The sequence below is a fragment of the Panthera uncia genome (genome assembly GCF_023721935.1).
Source record: "Panthera uncia isolate 11264 chromosome A3 unlocalized genomic scaffold, Puncia_PCG_1.0 HiC_scaffold_12, whole genome shotgun sequence".
NCBI lineage: Eukaryota > Metazoa > Chordata > Mammalia > Carnivora > Felidae > Panthera > Panthera uncia.
Window position 1 is genome coordinate 31,602,755 of NW_026057579.1, and position 26,155 is coordinate 31,628,909.

The 26,155-nt window shown below is 46.6% G+C and overlaps 1 protein-coding gene across 1 annotated transcript; it reads left to right on the top strand.

The window, feature by feature from the left end:
• Window positions 1–2,334: 2,334 nt before the first annotated feature.
• On the top strand, window positions 2,335–23,470 carry E2F6 (E2F transcription factor 6). Its single transcript, XM_049652513.1, has 7 exons — window positions 2,335–2,732; window positions 10,958–11,012; window positions 14,850–15,066; window positions 16,789–16,944; window positions 18,546–18,660; window positions 21,589–21,736; window positions 22,335–23,470. Exons 1-7 carry the CDS (start codon window positions 2,625–2,627, stop codon window positions 22,382–22,384), a joined length of 849 nt encoding a protein of 282 aa, XP_049508470.1. The 5' UTR covers window positions 2,335–2,624; the 3' UTR covers window positions 22,385–23,470.
• Window positions 23,471–26,155: the final 2,685 nt, after the last annotated feature.

Genomic DNA, 26,155 nt, shown 5'->3' on the forward strand with positions numbered 1-26,155 from the left:
CTGGGGATCAGTTGCTTCATCCGAAAAATAAGGGTTTGGGCTAGACCAGTGCCTCGCAGACTATGCCCAAATCCTCAGAGTTTCTGGTTCTGTAGGTCTGGGGTAGGGCCAAAAACTTTGCATTCCTAACAAGCTCCCATGTGATGGCGATGTTGCGGTCCACAGACCACACTTAGAAGAGCAGTGGACTAGACGATACCTGCGTATTTTCATTTCTTCACCTGCGCTATCCAATATGGTAGCCACCAGATACGTGGCTATTTAAATTAATAGTGTAATTAAATTAAACATTCAATTAAAATTCAGTTCCTCAGACATACTAGCCACACGTTGGAAGGGCTCAGTAGCCACGTGTGTCTGGGCACCATTGTGGGGCATGGTTGATAAAGGGAAGGATATGGTGACTGAAGTCCTGCGAGTCCCCACAGGGCCCCCTCTCTGAGCCTCTGTATCTAATCTGCAACGTAGTCTAGAAATATCTACCTCACAGGGAGATGTGTAAAAAAAAAACACCTGTAATTTCCACGAAATTCCGGTTCCTTTTTTCTTCCTCCTCTGTGCTCCCATAGCATGTGATGCACATTCCAATGGTACTTCTGTGTTCTAGTGATGTGTCTCCCCAGGCTGGGGACAGCTGCAGCACAAAGTAAGGTCCCTGGCAGACTGGACTCCCCTGCAGCACCTCCTCCGTGCCAGGCTCTTGCGCCAACAACGTGTGAATGATTAAGTCTCGCGCTGAAGCCAAGTGTCGTTGCCTGGCTCTCCACAACCGTTCTCGTGCTGTCTTCAGCCCGGAGTCCCTGCCACCCCCATCCTGACCCACACTCCACCTTCACTCACCCAACAGCATCTCTAGCTGGACACAATCTAGGCGGTCTCCAATTATCTTCTCAAGGATCGGCATACCAAATGAACTAATCAGCTATGGAGTCAAATCCTGCCTCGAACCGCCGCCTTCCCCGGGACCCTGGGTGACGTTTGCAATCTCGCTAGTCTTCATTTTCCTAATCTATACATTGAGCGGGAAAACAACTTTCAGTTTTGATATAAGCTTTACATGCGAAAATGCATGCAGAACATTTAGCAGAACACCGAACATATAGCAAATGCTGGCTTATGTCTTTTTATGAAAAACATTTATTTCTGGTCTCCAGGACTTGCCTTCTCAGGGACTCTGGTGGGTATAAAGGCATGTTTTAACCACTCTGGGAAATTCTCCATTCTGCAACAAAATCCAATCTTTTAGACACTTAGCCCTTATGTTACTCTTTATTTCAAGCCATTCATTTAGCAAACATTTACTGAGCTCTTACTATTTATTTGCCACACATTGTGCTAGATGCTGGTCATACAAAGATTATAGAATGCCTCTGCCTGGAGGAGTTTATAATCTAGTGGGGAGCCAACTTCCTCTGGAAGCCTGCCTTGCCCCCCTCCCCCCCCCCCCCAGGCTGGGTAGAAACCCCCGGGGGTCTAACTACCATGAGGCTCAGGGGCTGCCCTCTACCCTGTGCTGAACCACATTGCCTTACCTTTTCATCCCAAATATGTGTTTGTCCTTGTTCTAAGTAAGTTAATTCATTTCACAACAAACTTACTGTCATTATTCCCGTTTAACAAATGAGGAAACTGAGGCACGTTTTAGGATCTTGTAAACTGAATAAGGAGAGAAGCCGGTATTCGAAAACACGTTTTCTGACTCCAGCTTTACACTTTAAATGTTTTAAATGTTCTGTTTATCTGGTTCCTCCATCGGAAGACGAGATTGAGTCTGTGCCAAACTCCGATGGATATCTCCTGTGCCCACCACGATGTCTGACACGACAGATAATCATTTATTTATTCATCAGATGAAAGAAAGGAAACAATAAAAAAGAAAAGAAAGAAAGAGAGAAGAAAGAAAGAAAGAAAGAGAAAGAAAGAAAGAAAGAAAGAAAAAGAAAGAAGAAAGAAAGAAAGAAAGAAAGAAAGAAAGAAAGAAAGAAAGAAAGAAAAAGAAAGACGCTCGTAAGTAGATAATTGCACCACGGTCTGGTTACCATTTACTAAGCATCAACACGGGGCAAGTGCCCGGGGTGTGCAGAGGAAGCTCAAGATTAAATGAACATCCGTGAGCCCAGAAGCTTCAACAATGTGTCCACAACTGCGTTTCCCCCCGCCCCCAAACACACACACCCGCGGCCTCTCTTCTCTGGCCCCGTTCCCTTCTTCTGAAATTCCCGCTCCACCTCTTCCTCCCCCTTGCCATCCTCTCCGTGGATTTCGCGTCCGGGCTTTCCCGAGCTCCGGCCGCGGGAGAGCGTTAGGGCCTGGGAGCGCTCCGGCCGCGGCAGGCATGCGCACTGGGGGCGGCGCACTGCGCATGCGGGAAGATGGCGGGCCTGGAGTCCTGAGAACCGTGGGTCGCCCTGCTCTCCTCCGGCCTGCTCCGTAGCTCCCCAGGTCGTGGGGCAGTGGCGCGTTCGTTCGCGGGCCGGCGTAGGCAGCGGCGCCTCCGAGCAAGCTGCAGGCCCGGTTCGTGCTCGGCCTCCGGGAACCGGCGCGTTGGGGGCGGCGCCCGGCCGGAGCGGGAGAAGGCGGGAGAGCTCGCGGGGTGCGAGGCGAGGGGCGGCCGGCTGGGCAGCATGAGTCAGCAGCGGCCGGCGCGGAAACTGCCCAGCCTGCTGGTGGACCCGGCGGAGGAGACGGTGCGCCGCCGGTGCCGCGACCCCATCAACGTGGAGGGCCTGCTGGTAAGCCCCCGGGGGTGGCTCGTGCCCGGAGCGCCGGGGGCCCTGGCGCGGCGCGGGGCGGGGCGGGGGCGGGTCCCAGGCCCGGCCGCCTGCTCTCGTTTCGCGGGGAAGCCGGACCCACAGTCGTCTGGGTCGTGAGTTCCCTCTGGGCCGGGTTCCTGGCTGCTCGTCGGTCTCCCCGGCTCTCCCGCAGGCTGGTCGGTCATTCACGTGAACTCTCTCGCCTTCCCATTCAACACTTGCTCCCAAACGTGTCGTCAGTCTTACAGGCTGTTACCTCGGGGCTGCGCAGCGCTGTTGGAGAATATTGCCCAGCATCGCGTTGTAAAGCCCTGTTTTTCTACCAGCACTGGATCCTTGCTATATTTCTGCAACGTGTTTGGTTTTTTTTCTTCCTTCTCCTCTCCCAGTCTCTTAACTGCGGCCATTTAAAACCTTGTGCACACTGCGTTTCCCACCCCGCAGCTGCCCATTCAGCAAATTAAGGAAGCTTGTGCTCCCTCCCTGCGTAAGGTTAATTTCCTCTATTCTTGCTCTAGGCTACAAGCAGTATATTATCCTTGGTTCTCAGAGGCGTTGATGAATTCATCATTTTCTGTTTCTCCCCGTGTTTTCAACTTCTCTGCTTGTTTCTTCCCGTAATGACTAAATGTTTGCTGAAGTTAATATTAAGCCCAATCCCCATGGTGACTCAGTCCTCAAAAATAGTTTGTGAGCATAGTCTCATTTAATTCTTCACAGCAGTCCCGAGACATTACTATTCTTGTTCTCCGTTTGTCAAAATAGACTTGGAGATGTTAAGCGACTTGCCAGTGATTAGATCGTGCCTGGGAAAGCCTGGATTTAACCTCACCATGTCCGACCCGTGATGATGAATTCTTGACTACGTACTTAAACTGCGTCCTAAATATTTCCCCATCTCAAAAGAGACTTCCTTTCATTGTAGTTGCCCTTTCACCTACTGTATCTTCCCTCCAAACTTTTCCAAAAAACTGTTTGGATCCCCTGTGTCCACTGCTCACTGTTATTACCACCGGGGAGGGGGTGCTCTGCCCTGAGCACAGCTCTAAGACTGTTCTAACCAAGGTTGCCAACAACCTTGTCAGTTCCAGCAGATGTCTGACTCCTTATCTCTGTAGTTTTGACACGACCAACGGATGTCTTGCTTTTGTTGGAAACTCTCTTTGAGTCGCTTCTTTGATGCAACCTGCTCACGGTGCTCCAGATGTAGTCATCTGGTCTCTCCTGTGCTCCCCTGCAAACTCCTCTTCTTCTCCACGTTCCTTACATGCCCGTGTTATTTGGGGTTTTCTTCTACCCTTCCTACGCATTCATTCTTCGTGTGGGACGTCATTCACCCCTCCTAGGATTTCTGGTCCATTCTTTATTACCATCTCTATTGGCGGGTCTTCCCCTTTGAGAATTTGATACAAGCCCTGAACTCTCCCCATCGAAAGACCACTTAATTTCATATTTAATAGCAGAAGATACACACATCCCTTGAAGTCTTAGATATTCTTATCTACTTTGGTAGTTTCGGTTGCCGCATCCTAGTGACTCCCAAATCTATCAATTCAGCTCAGTTTTCCAACTGTCTACTCGACGGCTCTACCTAGATTTCAAACTCCTATCCAGCGTTGACTTCATGATCATCTTGGCCTAAGCAGGCAACAACGTTGCTGTGTCGCATCTTCATAAATGGTGCCACACCCACCGTATTGTCCAAACTAGCATCTTAGTTAGGCATCATCCTTGCCTTTTCCCTTTTCCAAACTGACCCCCTCTCCCCTCCCGATCTGATGAAACGAATCAGCAATAGTTGCCACCTGTACCCATCTATCTTTAAGATTGTTGCAATGTTTTCCTGCTTCTGGTCTAGCCCCCCAGACTTTTCTATATGTTCTCCACACAGTAACGGTCTATAATGGTCTTTAAAGCATGCTTCTGATCATGTTGTTTGGCCTAACCAATCATGGTTCCCTAGTGCTCTCAGAACAGAGTAGAAACTTCTTAATATAATAAAGTTCCTGGTGTCATCTTCTTTGAACTGCTGGTAGTTACTAGATTTCCAAATTTCCGTATTCTTTTGGATTCCCACATGTACATACTCCCCCTTCCAAAACTTACTTTTTCTTGTTACCTGCCCTGGTTTTCAGGTCTAGATGTAGAGGTCCCTCGTCTGAAGCCTTTCCTGATGTCTCAAGACCAGGTTAGGCACTCCTTTTGTGCTCCTAAAGCACCCTGTGCCTACCCTGTCTTTGCAAAGTATGGCTCTTAGGTCCCTGAGTTCAGTGACTCTGTCCATTTTATACACAGTGGTGTGGTGCCTCTCACAAAAGGATTTGGTAAATAGTTCTTGGATGGATGAAGTAGGTACTTAAATGTTTGAATGTGTGTTTATTTTTCTGATTGTAAACAACTACCTCATTGTTTTTTAACTGCCTAGTGACTGGAAGTATTTAACAAACTATATAGCTGTGCAAAAATTAGTTATTATGTATCTGAGTGATGTTCCCCAGGTAAATGGCTTGAAAAACTGTTGGAATTTAGAGAAGGGAGAAGGTAGGGTTGGTTGGAGGTGGAACTTAGTCTGCACATTGAAAAGTAAGGGAAAATCGAATGAGTGAGGTGAATGCAAACCCCTTGTTTAATGGTCTGTTTCCCAAGAGCTCTTAAAGGAGTAGGGCTCCCCCAAATAGGCAATCGGTACAAAGAGGCATCTGTATAGAGAAATTCTTAACCAATTTAGAGGCAATGCTTAAGATTTTAGTCCCTAAAATGACCTTTTCTCTTTTCTTTGTCCTTTGCGATCTCAAATTATAATTTCCTGCGTAGTCTTCAGATGTGGGACTTGAAGTACTGGTAAAACAGCCTCGGATGTTCTGACTTGCCTGTCAGGAGCTCCCGGTTCCTAGAGAGCTGTGTGCACCCAGATCGGTCGTGCTGATCTTTCAAGTTTGGCGGCCTCTGCCTTCTCCATTCGCTTCCCAGGCTGGGTATTCAGTCAACAAATGGGGCACAGAAACTGTGTGAGGATTGAAAGGGAAAGTTCTTGGCATGTGACTACCACTGAGCTGTCCCCAGTCATCCCTCAGGGAGATTACCCGAGAGTGAGCTCTCAGAGAGACTTCCTTAGAGGAACGGAGACGTGGTTCAGCCCACGGTGGGGCAGAACCGGAAGCCGCGGTCTGTGCTGTGGCCTGGGCAGCTTCGTCCCACAGGGATGGGAGGACTGCCACCGTAAGGACGCTGGAAAGGTCCAGAGTAAGTGCCCTGCACAGGAACCACTTTGCAAAGGCTCCCGCTGGCCTAATCTGGGACACTCTGAGCCTTACAAGAACAGGTTTTCTGCTCACAGAATAAAAGAAGAATCCAGTTCCTGAAACCCAGCTCAGTCCTGCTTCTCCGGGTCTCCAGGCCAGGGAAACTAAAAAGACCGTCGTCCGACCCTCCTCCCTCCACACCCAGCCCACACTGCTGGGACAGACCGGGTAGCTGCCGCAGACCTTCCTGTTCCCAGGGGAGGAGACGGGAGTCACAGGGGAAGGTAACTGGTCCGGAGCAATTCTGAAAGTCAGCTTGGGAAACGTTAGGAATTTCTTGGTTAGGTTCCAGGGCCTGGGAGCAATTCTCTCTGCTCCCAGCTCGACTCTCTGGGCTGTTGGTTCCACTGTGTGTGTCTTCCTTTCTTCCTCATGAAAGGAAATGCCTATTTGTAACAGAGTGACTTTTTCGGCCTGCTTCCTGGCAGTAGAATTTGGGGTGTTGAGTCACCTCTTTTCGATTTAAACATTCTGTGTCCCTTTTAGTCCAAGCTGACGGTGTTTTCGCTGATACGGTTCTCTCAGACACGGCGTGGACCTCCTGTGAATCCTGTTGCGGCTCACCCAGCGGACACAAGTCCCACCTTTCTTCAGGATAAACCCTCCTCTAGCTCGAGCTCCTGCTCGAATGGCTGATGGACGGTGCCCCGGGCCTTCCGAGAGGCCCCGGCTTCGATCTGGAGGATGTGTGGGGCTCGTCCTTCATCTCCGTCAAGGCCTTTTATGTGACTGTGCAGTGCTGTGAGGCGCCCGCTTTGATCTACTGGGCGTCTTACCCCCAAGCTGTGCAGTCACACCCTCACCTTCTTCATTATGCCTTTGATTTGGTCTTTCTCAGAAGTCATTTCTTACTCTGAGCTTCTGGAGAAGCTGAGAATTTTTAAAGGCTTTAAGTCCTGGCTCCTTTTCGTTTAACAGTCCTTTCCTCGATTTCTCTCTCATTCTGTGCGCTGCAGGGAGAGACAGGTGCCAGATTTGCCTCCGTTGTAGGGAAATCTCAGATTACCCGCATCCGTTAGCATCTGCTTCCCGCGGAAGTGCGGTGGACGGTGAGCGTCCCGTCTTCGCGTAACAACCAAGGTCTCCCTTCCGGCGTCTGACGGCGCAGTCCTCGCCTCCTTTGGAACCTTCACCGCGGCGCCCAGGGTTCTGCCGACAGTTTCTTTCAAAACTGTTCAGTTTGAACAGACTTCGGTGACTGTACGGTGGCCGTGTAAGAGAATATCCTTGAGATACACACGGGGTTGTCTGAGGGTCTGCGCTTTGGTCCCAGTTGATTCAAGGAAAAATGTCGTGTGTCCACAGAGGAAAAAGCGGTGAAGCGAATGTAGTAAAACGTGAACACCTGGGGGATTTGGATGAAGGGGATGTAGCAATTCTTCCGCATCTTTTACGAAGGCTGAGATTATTTCAACAGAAAAAGAAAACGGGTGTCCCTGAGAGGAGCTTGGACAGTCCCCCGTTGAGAGGGGCTCCGTTGTTCCTGACCTTGAGGGGGAGCCCCCTCCACTCCAGCCCTGTTTCCGTTCCCGGGTCCGCACTTGGGTCCGCACAAGAGAGTAGAGCGTCGCCGGTCTCCGTCTGGGGCCGAGGCGCACTGCTCTGCACTGAGGGACTCCAGTAACGCGGGGTCAAGTGCAGGGGTGGCATTTCAGTTCCTTTTTTTTTTTTTTAAATAGCTCACTAACTTTTCTGTGAGGAAACGTTCATGCTGATTTTAAAGCCACTTCAAAAGGAGTCCTATCAAGTCCCTTCTACTCCCAGAAAAGCTCCTGGCCTCCTTACTGAAAACCGTTGACCAAAGTTGGAGTAGCTGCTGGGGTAGCCAGGTGACACATGTTGTATTAGGAAACAGCAAAGGGCACCCCAGCATCTCTCGGGGATCTGTATTAATGGGGTGTGGAAGAGCGTGTCTTCACCCTGTGTCCCCGTGTCTTACATACTCACTGTCTCAGGGCTCTGAGTTACTTACCAGTTGAAGTCCTCTGTGACGAGGTACCCTTTCAACTTCAGATGTTAGCAAACATTTGCCAAGTGCTCACATGTGCCAGGCACTGTTCCGCTTCAAAACGCAGAAGGGTAATAGTGTCTTAGGCTCGCCGAGGATTTCACAGTTTACGGGATTTCCTTTAATCTTCACAGCAGCTTGGAAAATGGACAATAAAATTCCATCAACACGCTGCGTTTCGGATAAAGACTGGCATCTCTCAGTGTCTACGAAGTCATGTGACTGGTAGTCCTGAAGCCAGTCTTAAGCCAAGAACTATTTTGAATGTGAAGGAGATGAACGTGTCGTCACTGTGGACGCTTTGGAAGTCTCCGAAATTGTACACCTGTCGGGTCTATACGTCTAGGATGTCTGCCCCAAGGGGCTATGATACTGTTGTGATTCCTCCAAGGTAAAGAGATCGTGTTTTCATAGTCAAAAGGAAGAAACAATGGCTGCCGTTGGAGTCTGCTCTCCTGCAGGTCTCGGCGTAGGCCAGGTGGTGCCGCTGCACGTGTGGTGAGGAGAGCTGTCCTTGCTCCCGCTGCTGTGCCCGATTGAGGCATTATCCCCGTGCCGGCCTGGGAATGGCAGCCGTCTCGACAAGAGGACGAGAGAGAAGGGAGCAGAGAAGAGGCCCTTCTGAAATCTGTGGCAAGCAGATACCGAGAGAGCCAATTAGGATGCCGTCAAGTACTCGTACGTAGGCCTTGGCCTTGCTACTCTCAATTAAGAGCAGCAGTCTATTTGTGGCACGGCACCCGCGAGCGCAGTGGCGTTAACCCTTTCTGTGTTTCCTGCGTACTCTCTTAGGAATGTAGAAGAGTTTAGGGTATTTGTTTATATGTTGCAAAGCAGTGTGATGAAGACGGGTTATTTGTCGTTTAAGAATCTTGCCACGTACACTTTTAGCAGAAGGGTTAAATGTAAAAATAGCAATGACTGTGGGTCACATTCATCTGTGTCCTTTACTAGGACTGCCCGTCAGCGTTTCAGCGGTGGGCACCGTGTTTGCAAATCACTGCTGTTGTTTAGCGGGGCTCGTCAGGCCCAGGCCCTCCCCCGAGACGGGCCTTCCCAACTCTGGTTTTGCACAGCCCAGCAGGTCTGCGTTTTCCCTGAAATCCTAACAGCTGAGTTCATCTTCTAGCAGAATTCTCTGTCAGTAGAGTTAGTCCATACGAGGTTCACTTGCTGGTAGATGCTATAATCTTGTCCTAAATGGCAGGGAGATCGTCGTGGCAAAGATTGGTCCTTAATGCTGAGGCAGACAAAGAGCTTCTGAGCCGTCCGTCCACCTTGCCTTTAGGCTTCCTCACCCCCCAGTCTTTTTGCTGTGTTGCCACCGTGCTTCCATCCCTACACCGTGAGCTGGGGTATGTCAACGTTCTCATTCAGAAATCTGCCGGGCGTCCTCACTGCCGTGACTCCTTAGCGCACACTCCTTAGCGTGACTTCCGTGTCTGTGTCAAGGGTGGTTCCGCCTGCCCTTCCGACTTCCGTGTCAAGTCAGTCTTGCACCAGCCACACGGGTCGGTGTGCAAAAGGTGCCATGCGATTTGTATTTTCGTACTTTGGGTTCATTTCATTTCTTGCACTAGGAATCAATCCTATCTTTTCCCTCCTTCGTGAAGCTCCCACAGGTTCAGGCAGAATCTGGCTTGTCCTTCGAGGCCCAGCTGGGGATCCCCTTCCTTGTGAATGCTTCTCTGATATCCCTCTCCGGGTGCATCCACAGTATTCCTGTTGATTCTTCTCTTATCCCAGTTTTGCTACAGCCAGTTTGGGGGCGAGTTTTTTCACTTGACAAGAGCCGAACCTGATCACGGCCTGTCTGGAGGCTCCTCTCGTCATTGTACTTTGTTGTAAGCATGAGGCTAATACAGGTTTTTGTTTACATGGCTTTATCTAAATGTTTTATTTTTTTGCAAAAACAGTTTGTAAGCGCGTGGCAAATGTTTTACTAGCAGTTTACGTAAACTTTCATAGCTTCTAGACACCTGATAAGATGATAGTCATTGGTAGCAGAACTAGTACTCATTTCCTGGTTGTTTGAAGAATTTAAAAGAAGCGGTTTTTTTAATTAGTCTAACACCAAGGTTTCTAGTTATGTGGCATACGTTGTTTTCCATTATTAGAAACGCTGCTGGGGGCGCCTGGGTGACTCATTTGGTTGAGCGTTCAACTCTTAATTTTGGCTCGGGTCATGATCCCAGGGCCATGGGATTGAGCCCCCAAGTCGGGCTCCAAGCTAGGCATGGAGCCTGCTTGGGATTCTGTCTGTCTCCCTCTCTCTCTGCCCCTCCCATGCGTGCGTGCTCACTCTCTCTCAAAATAAATAAACTAAAAAAAAAGAAAAAGAATAAATAATTTTTAATTAAGGAAATAAATGCTGCTGTTTTTACATTAATTATAGTGGAAATGCATGGCCACCTGTGAAAGCTTGTGAGCAAATTTTTTAGAGCCGCTTACACTTAGATAGCAAGGGGTGAGCATTGCCTGGTTTAGACCTATTCTGCACCTCTGCTGAGCTTTCCAGCATCAGAGACAGTGTCCTAATCATCTTCGTATTCCTTTTTATTCTCAGTACCTGATACAGATGCTAGAGTAATGCCTATTCAGTAATAATTTCTCATTCGTATTTCTCCTCCACCCATTCTGTAACTACTTAATGTCCATACTTACCGAAGCCCGTGCAGCGTCAGAAGCTTAACTCCATGAACCCTGCCAGTCACGAGTACAGTTGGGGTGGTGACAGCTTAGAAGGAAGAGTGCTTTTCTCGCATCCAAGTCATCACCCCAGGGAGAATAAAAACCTCTATATTTTCCAGTAAATGCCGTTCATTTGCATTTTTTTCATTCGCATCATTGTTTTTAAATTACTAATTTACATTTCTGTGTTTTCCTTTTTCCAGCCATCAAAAATAAGGATTAACTTAGAAGATAATGTACAGTATGTGTCCATGAGAAGTAAGTTGATTCCTAAATAGGTTTTAGGTTTTGTAGTTTGAACTTCATATGGTTTAAATGATTTATTTTAAATGTACATAGGTTGATTCAAAACTGAAAATGTATTTGTACATTGATTTTCAGCAAACACTTGTGAGGTTGTGGGCTGAGTAGTGTAAACAAATGTGAGTTTATTCTTTGCTGCTTAGGGAAATGCATTTTAAAAATGGAATGGTCCGGGGTGCCTGGGTGGCTCAGTGGGTTGAGCGTCCAACTCTTGATTTCAGCTCAGGTCATGATCTCACAGTTCATAAGATCGAACCCAGCATCAGGCTCTGTGCTGACAGTGTGGATCCTGCTTGGGATTCTCTGTCTCTTGTCTCTCTCTGTGCCTCCCCTGCATACATATGCTCTGAATGAATGAATGGTCTATGTTTAAGGGTGTTTTCTCGAAGTTCTGTGAGAGCGATTACGTGTTGCTGTCAGCAGAATTGAAGGCCATTGACCACAGTCAGGAGAACCAGTCTTTTGCCCTCCAGATTCCTGGGACTCCCTTTGCTGTCTCCCACCTCTGCCACGGACCAGGGCGCGGAGTCAGTTAAAGGAGGCGAAGTGCCCATTGCTCTAGTTCCCTATCCTTCTGGAAATTATAACCGTAGAACGCCCCACCCCTGATTTTCTCTTAATTTTGGTCCTAACCGCGATGGATGGACAGTGCATAGATCCCAGATAAATCTTAATATCAGCCCTAATTTCTCCTCGGCCCCTGCCACAATCTCACCTGTAGTTGGTCCGTTTTACCTGTGAAGCGTGTCCTCCGTCCGGCCCACAGCACCACCTCACGGTGACATCTAACACATGTCGAGCTCGTACGGTACGAGCTGTGTTAAGCTCTTTGCATGGATTATCACTACAACCCTTTAAAATGTAAGCGTGGATTGTTTTTCATTTTTTATAGTTGAGTAAACTGAGGCCCAGAGAGGTCAAAGGACTTGCTCATTTGGGATTCAATTCCCCACCTCTCTGACTTCGCCTCTAGTTGTAAGCACGGGGCTAGACCCCTGCTTCTAGTGTAGACTCTCCGTCTCTCCCTGCCTGATGTGGTGGGATAGCCTCCTGAGTAGGTTGTCTGCCCATAGGCTCTTCCACGCTGCTGCCGGTGTGATTTTCCTAACACAGAGATGGGATCGGGACCTCCCTCAACCGGAATTCTTCCACGATGTTCTGTTACATACAGAGAAAACTCCGACTCCTCATGTATTTCATTTTACTTATTTGTGTTAAATTTATAAGCCACCTCAGATCCTTAAGAGGAGCGAGGCCGTGGAGAGCGGCCAGGTGGAAAGACGGGGCCCTTGCACGTTGTCTCTTGCCCCACGGGCGGCCTGGGCCTCCAGCTGCCGCCCTCACCCATCGCTGAAGCTCTGCCTGCTGGGGGTTCCCTACATACACCTGTCCTCAGACACAGCTCTGTCTTTCGACGTGCTGTTTCCTCTGTCTCATTAAGCCCCTTGCCCTCTGTCAAGAGGGGAGACACCCTCCTCTTCACGTTCGTGTCCTCTGCCCACACATCCCCTTCGTGAGGACTTCCTTCCTTCCCGTGCCGGTTAGGTTTTGTCTCGTCTTCTCAGGCAGCTTGGACACCTCTCTTAGCACGGACCTCAGGAAGTTGTGATTGAGTTCCTTAATAGACTAGGGAACATCTTCAGTTTGAAGACTTTTTTAAGTCATGTTTATGTTCTTTCAGCAACTATCATATTCTAGGTTTTCAGTTAACATCTGTTCTTTCTAAAGTGACTAACATGGTGGCAGTGTACTTATCCTGAGCTTGTAAGACCATGTTTTGTTAGTAATGAGGGTGATTAGATTTATGCTTTCTGAAGTTAGAATTTCTCGAGCGCCTGGGTGGCTCAGTTAGCCAAGCAGCCGACTCTTGATTTGGGCTCAGGTCACGATCTCACAGTCGTGGGATCGAGCCCCGTATTGGGCTTTGCACTGAACACGGAGCCTCCTTGGGATTCTCTCTCTCCCTCTCTCCACCTCTCCCCACGTCTCCCCACCTCTCCCCACCTCTCCCCACCTCTCCCCACCTCTCCCCACCTCTCTCCACCTCTCCCCAACTCGTGCTTGTTCGCTGCCTCTCAGAACAAATAAATCAACATTAAAAAAAAACCCTCATAAAGTTAGAATTTCTCTTTTGTAGTCTTCAATGGGTTTTGATAGAATTATGACTTCTAATTTAAATGAAATTTTCATTCCTCCCTAATCCCATTTAATCCGAAGTGTAGGAGTGGTCTCCACAGAGAAGACATGTGTATTATAAAATACATACTTCTGTTCTTGGAGTAACCACCAACAGCCTTTAAACTGAATGTGACATTGTAGAGATTCTGAACACGGGAATTTCCGATTGAAGATAGCATGAATATTTCTTCTGAAGCGTACTGGTCATTGTATGCTGTGAAAGTAGCAGAAAGGAGAGATCATATTCTCCACCCCAAAAGGGCAGCTCCGTGATTCCTGAAACTATTTACTCTGCACACCAAACTATTAAGAACTTGTTTTTTAGTATCAAATTAGGGAAAGATGAAAGGAACGTAATGCTCAGTGCTGAGGCCCTCATGCACTGTGTGAAATCGGTAGGCTAGCAGGTGTAACAGCACATGTTCACACGCCTTAAAGTACCCTTTTACCCATCAGTTCCAAACCGCAGAACTTACCGGAAGGAGACAAAGATGCAGACAGAAATTTAGCTGCAGGGAGATTTATTGAAGTATTGGGCAAAACAGCAAGTTGGAGACAGTTGGAATTTCCAGTATCGGAGTAAGCGTAGCAAATACTCCATGAAGTGAACTATCACGCAGCCCTTCAGAATAACGTTGAAATATATTTGTTGACAAGCGACAATGTTCACGATGTTGAGTTAAAACAACATGCTAGAGGATAGTCTGTTCTTTTGTTTTTAAAAGTCACATATACATATTGACAGATAGGTGTATGTCTGTGTGTGGAGGGGGCCGGGCATGTATGAAAAACCAAAATCACGGTAGGTGAGGGATGGAGGGAATTAAAGACATTTTTCCCCCTTTATTTGCTTACCTGTTAACATAGGCTAGTGAATATTTAAAAATGGAATAATAATCAGTTTGAAGACTTTTGCTTTTCCTCAAGATATGTCTTAATTGTTCTAATGGAAGACCAGTTTGAGCTCTTACAGAAACTTCCGTCAGGGTTACACTGTGACACGTACAGGAACATTTTAAGTATTAAAGAGAAAAAGCCAAGCCTCTGCCTTTGCTTTTATAAAGAACGTCTTGGGGCGCCTGGGTGGCTCAGTCGGTTAAGCTTCCATCTCTTAATCTCGGCTCGGCTCACGATCTCACAGTTTGAGTTCGAGCCCCGTGTTGGGTTCTGCGCTCACAGTGCAGAGCCTGCTTGGGATTTTCTCTCTCTCTCCCCTCCGCCGTACCGCTGCCCTGCTCGTGCCCTCTCTCTCTCTCAAAATAAACTTAAAAAAATTCTAATCCTGTTCCTGAGAGTGGTGTAGGTACAAATGCAAACTCTCTGCTTTATGTTTGAGAAGAGGCCGCAGACCCCTACAGATTCCCGTGTCCAGAGGACCTGGCTCCATATTTCGGATACTCTGTTAAGTCTAAAGCATTTGCTTACTTGGCATCGGCTGATACATTTTGATCTGGTGTGAGAAATCTAGTTCATAAAAATCAGCTATGATGTGTTCGGTGTGTAGAATTTCGATGGGCGTCTATGCTTACTGAGGAGATAAATTATTTTTTTTTTAATGAGCTGAGAAAGAAATGCTATAGAGAATTTTACAAATTTGTTTGTTTTGTTTCCCAGAAGCTCTAAAAGTGAAGAGACCTCGTTTTGATGTATCTCTGGTTTATTTAACTCGAAAATTTATGGATCTTGTCAGATCGGCTCCTGGGGGGATTCTCGACTTAAACAAGGTCGCCACGAAACTGGGGGTGCGGAAACGAAGAGTATATGACATCACCAATGTCTTAGATGGAATCGATCTGGTTGAAAAAAAGTCTAAGAACCATATTCGATGGATGTGAGTTGGTTTTGAACTTTTCATGCTTTTTTTTTTTTTTTTCCTTCTCCTTAAGTGACAATACCCAGGTTTGAAACAAACTAGTATTTGTAGTGTTTTGACAGGACAAAACAAAGTAAGATATGGCTTCTTGCTAGAAAAAGATTCTATAAAAATTTTGTTCGTTTGTTGTCGCACAAGGTACAGAAGTATTTTTTTTCCTACTTAGGACTGATTAAAAGCCATAGATCTAGGATATCATTCTGGTGTTATGGAAAAGTTAAATGGAATAATAATCGGTTTTAAGACTTGCTTTTCAAGATCATAAGAAGGTCTTAAACATCTGATTGTTTAGGAAATTTTTTTCCAATTGGTTATTGCTATCAGGAAGAAATTCGCTAAGGTCATCGTAAGACAATGTAATGTAATAAACGCTCAGAGGCTTCCTGCTCCAAGAGTTGTAATTCATTTGTTCTGGGGGAAGGTGGGAATCTCATCTTCCTTCTTAATTACCCCAGGTGGTTATGAGTCTGATAGACTATGGATCCACACTGTCCTGAATGTAAAAATAAAAATCAGTGGACCATAAAAGGCAATTGCTAGAGACTTTATTTTTGATGAGGAAGATCCCATGGAGAAAAAGCCTATGGCATAGACGTAGATACACACATGGGTGTGTGTGTGCATACGTGCACGAGAAGAAAGCTGTAATACACACGTGGATGTGGATGTGTGTGTGCATGAGAAGAAAGCTGTTAATACTTCTGACAGGCAAATATTTTGGAAGAGTAAGAAACAGTTCCAGCTTCAAAGTGCACATAAATACATTTCATTTCAGGCAATGACAGATGTCCCAACAAAGATCATGAAATGGTTTTAAATAATGAACTTTGCTGATAGAGGAAAGGGGTTCATAAAGGAAGTTATTTTTTTCAGCAATACAGAAATGCAGATTGAATTCTAATCTGAACGTGTTTGCTAAATAACATTAATAACACCTTAGGGGTTAATATCAGATTGCATTCCGAATCGCTAATTGCAATCAGATTTGAAAAGTAGCAAGCAAAAGGTAAAGTAGTAACAGCCTTTTTCCTCATTATTTTTCATGAAGAAGAAGAACAATGAGTATCCGTTGCTCGGGTCAGATCATAACCACTGAGATAAGGTAGACAGTAATAACTAAAGAAAATACATCTTTTAAGAATAATGCATACAATCTTATATTCAGCTCGAACCCGATAGAAGATGCACATTAGGGAGAATCCTCAATTTTACCAGAGGAGCTGTCATTTTAGTCAGAACCCCTTGTTTGTCATCAGGGGACTAAAAGATTACAACTTCTCAAAAGTCCTGCTGTCAGTGCTAGAGCTGGGACCTAACCTGGGTCTCGTTGACTCTTGGACGGTGCTCGGTGTGCTTTGTCCGCTTTGCCCGCCACTCAGTCTCCGTAGAGTTCTGACGGTCCCTTGGGTCTCCTCAGATCCCTGTGTAAGAGACCAGAACGGGGACAGAAAGCAGTGTAGCTCCACGAAGAATAATGGTCGTCTGGAATACAGGGAGGTCAGGAATGAAGCGAAGTAGCTAGTTTTGTCTGTCGCTTTGGGAAATGCCTGATGTCAACATCGGGAGAAGTTCCAATAACCTAACTTGTGTCTTCATCTCCTGGAGGTGACTCACAGGGAGTTTTTTGTTTGTTTTTGTCTTGTCATTATTATTATTTTTTTAAATACCTTTCTCTTAAAGAGGGTCTGACCTTAGCAATTTCGGGGCGGTGCCTCAACAGAAGAAGCTGCAGGAGGAGCTTTCTGACTTATCAGCAATGGAAGATGCTTTGGACGAGCTGATTAAGGACTGTGCCCAGCAGTTGTTCGAGTTAACAGATGACAAAGAAAACGAAAGATATCCTTTAACTCTGTCCTTTAAAAAAAAAAAAAAAAAAAAAATTCCCCTTCCAAGGCAGAGGTTACTTTAAATAGTAGGGTCAGCCTGGGAATTTAATTCATATACTCAGGATACAAAATGAGACCTTTAGAAATTTGGAAGTAACCAAAGAGTTAGGAATATAGCCTCAAACATACACAGAATATTGCCTTTTCCTCTTTCGTGTGGCATTTGTTCAGGTCAAATGCTACATTGAGACCGTGTACCAAGGTTCATGTTTGCATATCAAATTAAAATAGTGACACATTCTTGCTTCGTTTTTTAGTCAGAATGCCGTAAAGATAGCAAACTATCTTTTGTGAAATTGGCTTTTGTGAAATTCAGGTTTTCCCTAATTTGTTAACTGAGGTTTCTTTTTCTTTTTTTTTAATTAACATGTATTCATTTTTGAGAGACGGAGCGCAAGTGGGGGTGGGACAGAGGGAGGGAGACACAGAATCCGAAAGAGGCTCCAGGCTCTGAGCTGTCAGCACAGAGCCCGACGCGGGGCTCTCCCGAACTGTGAGATCATGACCTGAGCCGAAGTCGGACGAGTTCTGTCTGACTGAGCCATCCAGGCACCCCACTGAGGTTTATTTCTGAAACGATGACATTGCCATTGAGATGGCAGTGGATGAAACGGCAGCTGCCATTCTGGTCCACAGAGCCCAGTGTAGCTACGTGGGACCAGCGGGGCCGACTTGTCTTTGGTGGCGGTCTTCTCGTGGGTGTCCTAGGCCCACCTACTGCTCTGTTTTCACTGCACCTTTGTGAGGCGCCACTGGTTCCCAGCTGCTTCATGCTTTGAGTTTACTCCCACTCTACATCAGTTAAAACCTATTTTCACAGTACAGTTATCACAAGGGAAATAAATGCTGTTCCTCTACCTAATCAGAAAGTCTGTGAAGTAAGCAAAAAAAAAAAAAAAAAAAAAACTAAAAACGTTGGGGAAATGCAGTAAGTCACTTAATTGGTAACATTTCAGCAACCCAGTAAAACAAGAAGAAAAAAATTCACATAGTGAGATGGAAGATGATTTGGGATGTGGGAAATCCCATGAGTACATGGTAGTCCCGGAACACATATTCCCCAGATTGATGCCACTTTTTTTTTTTTCTTTTTTGCAGATTTTTTTCCACCTTGCATTTTTGGAGAGTCTCATCAAAATTGAGTATTTTTTCCCCAAACGTTCTCATAGTTAGATCTAGCATCGAAGAGGGAATTGGGGGCAGGGAGCAGTTAAATACCTTCACCTGAGGTTTTTGTGTGTGTGTGTGTGTGTTACGTGTATGTGGACAGTTTGTCCGGAAATTGTCACCGTAGTCACGACGGCAGGCTTTAAAGGAATTCTTTGAGCTATACATATTGTAAAACATTTTGTGAAGTCTGAACAATTGTTTATGAAGTAGTAAGAGTTATATATGAAATGATTTTCTACTAATTGCTTTCCTTAATTGTGAGTTTGTATCCCATAAAAACTACAGAGATTCTAACATGACACTTATATTCGTGTATTATCAGAGATCAGTTATCTCCTCCGTAAGTAGCATTCTGCTTAGAGACCCTTGACTGACGTTTACACTAGCGTACGTGACGTATCAAGATATTCACAGCATCCAGGCCTTCCACGAACAGATTGTTATCGCAGTGAAAGCTCCGGCAGAAACCAGATTGGATGTCCCCGCTCCCAGAGAAGTAGGTATCCCTGCATGTTTAAGAAGACCTTGTAAAGAATGGGGGCAGGTCAACTGTTCAGGCTGCTGTGTTGCAGTCATAATATCTTCACAAGCATCATGTGCGTGGTAGTTGCACATCTGACGTCGCTTGAGGCACTTTGCACGTTTTAGCTTGTTTTGCATAACTCAACAAAGGCAGCAGTCATGATCACGATGCTCTGAAAGGGGAGGAATCTGAAGCGCAGAAAGATTAACTTTCTCATGGTCACACAGTAAGCGACAGGGCCTGCATTCAAACCCAGATGGTTTGTCTCCAGAGTGTGTTCTTGACCATTGTTCTGTCCGTGTGCTCTTCCTATACCATAACGTGCTGTAGTGCCCCTACTGTGCCACAGTATGCTATAACCTATTGTAATGCCTGCTAGAGGAATCTCCAAGAATTGGCCCCGTTGCTGAAGTGCCAGATTGGGTGTCGGTCAAGGCTCTAGAAGTTCACTCTGACCAAGCTCATGAAAGACTAAAGAAAGAATAAACAGGAACGCTAAGTGGTACATTTAATTTTGTTAAAATTGTTTTTCACTGTTTATTTTTGAGAGAGAAAGACAGAGCATGAGCAGGGGAGGGGCAGAGAGAGAGGGAGACGCAGAATGGGAAGCAGGCTCCGGGCTCCGAGCCGTCAGCACAGAGCCCGACGCGGGGCTCGAACCCACGAACCGTGAGATCATGACCCGAGCCGAAGTCGGACATTTGACTGAGCCCCCCAGGCGCCCCCTAAATGGCACATTTAATATGAAATGTAATATTGCCGTATAAATGAAAAGATGCTTCTTAGCCGCCAGCTGCTTAGCACACTCTTTCCCTTGCAGGAAAGTTTATATTGAAAGATAATTGTCATCAGAAGGTTGCTTGGTAAGGATGGAATCAGGGCCAAGGAAGGTGGCCATTCTTGGGACAGATCATCAAGGTCTGACAGCCTGTAGGCCCATCGGTGCTCACAGTGACCTCTCTGCGTTGCTATAGGGGCTTCCCTCCCTCACAGTGAAGAATGTTCTTACCACTCATCTGTCCTTTCATCCCCACCAACCACTGTCCGAGTGAGCGCCATGTTGTTACTTGACAGTGTATTATAAGTCAGGGGACAGCCTTCAACCTAGTCACACTCAAATTGTGACTCCTTGGTGACGCCTCCTCATTATTTTATCTAGATCTGGATATAATCCAAGTCTCCTAAGCAACATTTGTGTTTAATAGGAGTCGTTTGAGAGATGTTCAAACTTTTTTTAAATAACCACTAATCTTTCAACACATCCTTACCAGGGGACATGATAGTCCATTCGGCAGTGACTGACAGGGTTTTGGTCCCCCCCCCCCCCCCCCGCACTACGAGCTGCCTCAGGCCGTATTTGCCAGATTTTGCTGGGTTTTTTGATCCCGCCCAAGACTGACAGTCCAGTTTGAAGGCTGAGGAGCGTGGGCCCTCTGGGCAGCCCTGCTCCGTGGTTGGGCAAGAGCGGAAGCAGTAGACAGGAGCACACTGCGTGCAGGGGAGCCCGCCGCCCGCAGAGATCCAGGGCGAGATCTGGGGAGCTGGTGCCAGGGTGGTTGGGCTTCAGGTCAGATCTGGCTCGCTGGCTTTGAGGCATAGTCTTATTGGGACACAGCCACCTGCCTGTTTGTTTAGATATATTGTCTCTGGCCGCTTTCAGTCTGTGATGGCAGAGTTGTGTAGTTGTGACACAGGGATCGTATGGCCCACAAGCCCCTTTACGGAAAACGTTTGTCAGCTCTGATTTGGTGGAGTAGGAAGTCCTCGGCTGGCTGCCAGTTCCAAGCAACGTCACAGTTTCTTTTGTTTAGAGATATTTTTTGAGTTGTGTGAAATAATACCGTTCAAACCAGACCTGGCCTGGCGATCTAGAGCCTGAGCATACATGTACTTTCTCTGGCCTACATGTCTGGTACCAAGAAGCCTCTCTGATAGACCGCATCTCACCGAGCCCTATTAGGAGATCACAGTGAGGTTTGTGGGGCAGGAGGGGGCCCCGGTGTCTGTGCCAAGCCCGGGCCTCCCCGCATGAAAGGGGAAGAGAACAGACTCTGTCACAGTTGAACCCTCTTCCAGTCAAAACAGCAAAGGAATCATGTATAACTGGAACCGTTCCTTAAGATTTTGGCATAAATTGGTTCATTTCGGGGTCCTGGCACACACACAAAGATGATGATTTAGCATAACTCTCAGTAGAAGCCCCTATTTCCTGATACCTTACAGAAAAAATAACTAATCCTGAGTAAATTGAAAAATCCAAAGCCAAAAGTTGGGAATAATCATAGTTAATAGTCCTTTATATGCAGTACTTTTTAAACATTTTTTAAGTCACTAAGGTACGTTTTGTCAGGATCTCATTTTTTTCACATGGACGAAAGAACCGCCCTTTCAGTTAACTCAGTACCTCTCAGGGGTCAAAAAATCTGAACACACCCTTCTTATTTGAGACTACAGGGTATTTTAGATTTCTCTGTTATCCAGACACTGATCGTGGACCCTCAGGGACCGACTCCTAGAAGGGGTCAAGTCCTTGAGTAGAGAAAAATGGGCTCTTGAGGGCTGAAGTAGTCACATCATGACTCCCATCGAGTCGTTGTTTCAGCTCCGTGAGCTGGCCGGTGGCTTATTGGCCAACACTGAAGACTAAAGCCACGTACGTGGTTTTCTCAAATATACGATAGAAAGGAAACCACCCGCGTTTAAATTTTCAGCAATATCCCTTGAATTGGCCACGTCCGTGGTTTTCTCAAATACACGATAGAAAGAAAACCACCCGCAGTTAAATTTTCAGCAGCATCCCTTGAATTGAAACTTTTGTAGTTCTAGTGGGTGAAAAAATACAATCAGTGAGCAGACATCCTGACATGTCTTCTCTATGGTGTTTTATTTATATTTTACCAGGACTCTATCACAGTACACATAAGAAGCACCAAAGGACCCATCGATGTTTATTTATGTGAGGTGGAACACGATCATTCGGGTAATAAAGTGTCTGAAGGAGCGGGCACCTCTTCATCTAAAAACAAACATCCAGAACACCCCGATAAAGGTAAGTATACCAAGCGCGTGACGAGGAAAATTGAAGATTCTGATGGCTTTTTACAAAACCATACAAAACAAATTTTATATTTGTATATACAAATATATATATGTGTATGTAAAAAATCCTTAGAATCTTAAATTCATGTATATACATATGATTTTTAGTATATTGTTACAAATGCATATTAGGGCCTTACGGATATTTTTACTCTTTCTAGCCACGAAAACACGAGTTAAAGAATTACAAGGTAATTTAGACTGTTAAACGACAAGGTAGTTTAGCCTGTTTCTAACAAAAACAGAGTTATGCTGTGCAGTTTTGATCTCGAAAACTTAGAATCTGGTCGGTCCCGTGGTGGTGCCTCCCGGCGCGGCCTCTGGGTAGAGAAGCCGTCTCCGTCCTGACAGGTGCTGGCAGGTGCACGTGCGCCCTCGCTCGACTCTGGGGAGACTTACAACAGGAGCCTCTGCCATTGACAGAACGGTGTGGCTGTTGGCCAGGGCTCTTCAGGGTTCTTTTAAGCGCTTGAAGTGCGTGTTCGCTTACCTGTCCGCCTTTCAGACCCTCACTCAGGAGAATTTCTTCCGTGTTTGTTACTTTTCAGAAGAAAAGCCTCCACAACAAAGTGAAGCATTACTTGAAGTGAGCAACTGACAGCATTTGCAGATGCGTGTATGGAGTTTTGGGGAGCATCCCGTGTGGATGAATCATGCATCGGATTCGATTCTCAGAGCAATAAATCATCCACGAAGTTCTCTGCTTCTCCGAGACAGCATCAAGGCCAGGGGTGGCTTTGAGGGGTTCACTACTTAGTTTTACTGGTAATTCCGGTTTCTGCATTTGAAAACAACTCTTTTTATAATTATTCACTGCTTTTTGTCAGTGAAATAGACACCCTGCCTACTGAAATAATACTCTGAATAATACTCTTCCGCCACGGAGAGTATCCCTGAGAAAGGCGGTCGGGCCTGAAGCAGACCGTGCTTTGTGGACTCTGCCCTTCCCTTCAAGGATCATGTGTCATTATCACGCAGAAAATTGCCTTACGCGGGTTCATGTCTGCAATTAGCTCTTGGATGAGTATACACAGGCGTCTAACCGTGATGTCTCTGTATATATCTGTATAATGTTTAGATGACTTATGTAATATGTCTAAGTAAAACTTTCCACCCTTGTACAGCCAAAATAATGTATATATGGAAAGTAACAGACAAATTCTCTAATTTCTGTGGTATCGATAACTTATTAGAATCCTCAGAATGGGGGTTAGAGGAAAGTTTTTTCCAAACTTCTACATGTAGAAGTATCATAAATATGCTAGACATTTGAACATCATGGATTTAATTAAAGTGTTTCCATATGGTTCCCAGTGCTGAAATGGAAATGTGATACTTCTTGATTTCAAGCTTCCTCCAGGGTTAGTGTGTGTGAGCCGGTTGATGCGGGCCCTGAGGCTTTAGGGGCAAGTATAGAAATACTATCAGGTAATGGCTTAATTCTTTGCAAGACATGAATTTAATCATGATGAAAATTGGAAACTATTTTAACCTTTTTGCAAGCAGATTTTGTAACGTTTCTGTATGCAGCCTCGCTTTTCAATCAAAGGGGTTTACTTTTCATGAGTTGGTTGTACCCTGCCCTCTCTCCAGCTCTAGTCCCACATTTCCAAGAACCTAGCTATTTCTACCTCATTGGGTAAATCATTTACCACTCTGTGCCTCAGTTTACTCAGTAGTTTACCATTAGACTGTGAGCTCCTTGAGGGACTTTGTCTTAATCATTGTTATACCCAGCGCCTTGCACCATGCCTGGCACATAAAAAGTGCTCAATAAATGTTTGAACAAATCACTGAGTGAGTGAGTGAGTGAGTTGTAAAATTGGTCTGAAAACACTCGTCTGTCGTACAGGATTCTTGTCGGCGTCATGCAGAGTCCTATTTTAAACTTCTCTCACTTTCAGAGATTTGAAGCAAGTTGAAATTAAAACCGTGTAAAAAAAAAAAAAAAAGATAATTCAAGAGGAGTCACAAATCAAAATACTGAAAAATAATGCCGAGGGCTGGGATCGAGTTACCTCCGAGCTCTGCAGTGCGATTCGGCAGACGTCAGGTCGTGTGCGAAGACAGATACCGTGTGACTGGACGAGCCCATCTAACGAGGGGGTGAGCCGGAGCAGAGGAGCGACCCTCGAACGCCTCTTCTTAAGAGGAGATGCAGAATAAAAAGCCTCTCCTGAGCAGGAACGATGGGCCGGGGAGAAGGTGCTGGCCCGGGAAGCCTTGCCGAAAGTCCGCCGTTCATAACCAGAGGTTCGTTCCTTCCGTGTGAAATGTGACAACTCTTGTGCTTTACAAACTATTCTGAGATCACGTAAGCAAAAGTCCTTTGTCTGCCAGAGGCGTGATCTAGAAATGAATCTCTCTTTGTCACTTTGTCTTCGGGTGTTTGGTCTCTAATCTTTACAACCGCCAAAGCGGGCATCCTCAGGACTGGCCCCATGGCCCTGCCACCCGCTCCCGGGCTCAGCGTCGCCGCCTGCCTGTCTGTGAGGACACCACCACTTACCTTCGTGTCGCTCCCCCAGCTCAGGGCTAAAGAACCCCTGAGTGTTCCCCTACTTCCTTCGGACTGAAGTCAACACTCGTGATGTAGAAGGCCTCCCAGCCGGCCCCAGCCTACTGTCCAAAGCTTGTTACTTGTTGGACAAGCCCCCAGCCCGGACCAAATCGATCTGGTTGCTGTGCCTTTTGCCTGGGATTGTCCTCTTATCTTTCCAGAATTAGGTCTTCGTTCTGGACCTGGCTTAAACCCCTCCTTCCGCTTCCTGCCCTCGCGCCTCCAGTCACTACAGAGCATTTGGTAGCCACCCTCTTCGGTGGCTGTTAGGTTTTCCCAGCGCGTGTTAGGTGCTCTCAGAGTGGAGGGGCCCACACCTGACGTGTTCGTAGTTCTCGTATTTAGGTACATTTCCGTATGTTTTGGCTGGTTGGAAAGAAAAGTGACCTGATTTCGTTCAACCTGACTCCCAGGAGTTTAAAAACAAACTCTGATTTTGCAAAAACACTGACCAACGAACTGAATTTTCGCTGGAAGAAAAAAAATTACCGCTCTGTACTAATTTTGCATTTGCATTTTGTGAATGCACAGCACATCTGCCTGATTGTCCCTCACCTCGGCAGAGGAAGACCTTTGTGGTGTGAGCACGCCGTTTTCAAGAGGGAGGCTTTAAACTTGAGTCAGTAAGGACGCCTTTTGTCCCTCCCTTTGGACCCGGGGTTTGGCACCAGGGACGCATGTCACAGCTGGTGTCGAGTTGGACGCTGAAGGTCACATGAGTGAATGGTTGCGCCTCTAGAGGCTTGAGGGCCTGAAGACAAAAACAGCATTTCTCTTGGGAATATGAGTGCGAAGTCATGGCTCAAAATCTAAGAAATCTGGAGCGCCTGGGTGGCTCAGTCGGTTAAGCATCTGACTTTGGCTCAGGGCGTGATCTCATGGCTGTAAGCTCGAGCCCCGTGTCAGGCGAGCACGAGATCCCCGCTTCAGGTGAGCCCTGCTTCTCTCTCCCTCTCTTTCTCTCTCTCTCTCTCTCTCTCTCTCTCTCTCCCTCTCTCCCTCTCTCTCTGCCCCACGCTCACTCCCTCTCTTTCTCAAAAAAAAAAAAAAAAAATCTCAGGAATCTGCTCCTTGATTATCTACCAAAACTAAAACTCGAAATCAGAATAAAGTCACATAAGTCTCTAAAAACAAGTTGCTGGGGCGCCAGGATGGCTCAATCGGTTGAGCATCTGACCGGCTCAGGTCATGATCTCGAGTCCATGAGTTCAAGCCCCACATCAGGCCCTGTGTTGACAGCTCGGAGCCTGGAGCCTGCTTCGGATTCTGTGTCTCCCTCTCTCTCTGCCCCTCCCCACTCATGCTCTGTCTCACTCTCAAAAATGAATAAATGTCTAAAAAAAATTTTTTTTAAAGCAAGTTGCCCTATTCTGGTGTTCCTGAGTTGGCTCATCTGCTCTTGTGGGCCACGCAGCCACCAGGCCTCAGTGCCGAGGATTAAGCCGTGGCTTCTGTCCCTTGCTCTGACAGCTTCCCTGACCACTGAGGACAGACCGGCAGCTTGTTCTTCTCAGGCCCCGTTGTCCTCATAGGTGGACGGGACTGTTTGGGTGGCCCTGCAGAGGACAGGAGGTGGGGCTCAGCAGAGGAAGAAGAGTCATGCTGAGAGAAGGTGGAGAGAGTGAACAATGAAAGGAAGGAAAGAAGGAAAGGAAGGAAAGAAGGAAAGGAAGGAAAGAAGGAAGGCTTTTCGGGAGCACTGAGCCAGCCTCAGCATGGACTCTGATTGGAACCCACCACTCCTGGCCTCTGCCGCCCCCCTCAGTCTCCTCTTGAGAAGAAAAGGGAGCCTTTTCTGCCAGTGAGTCT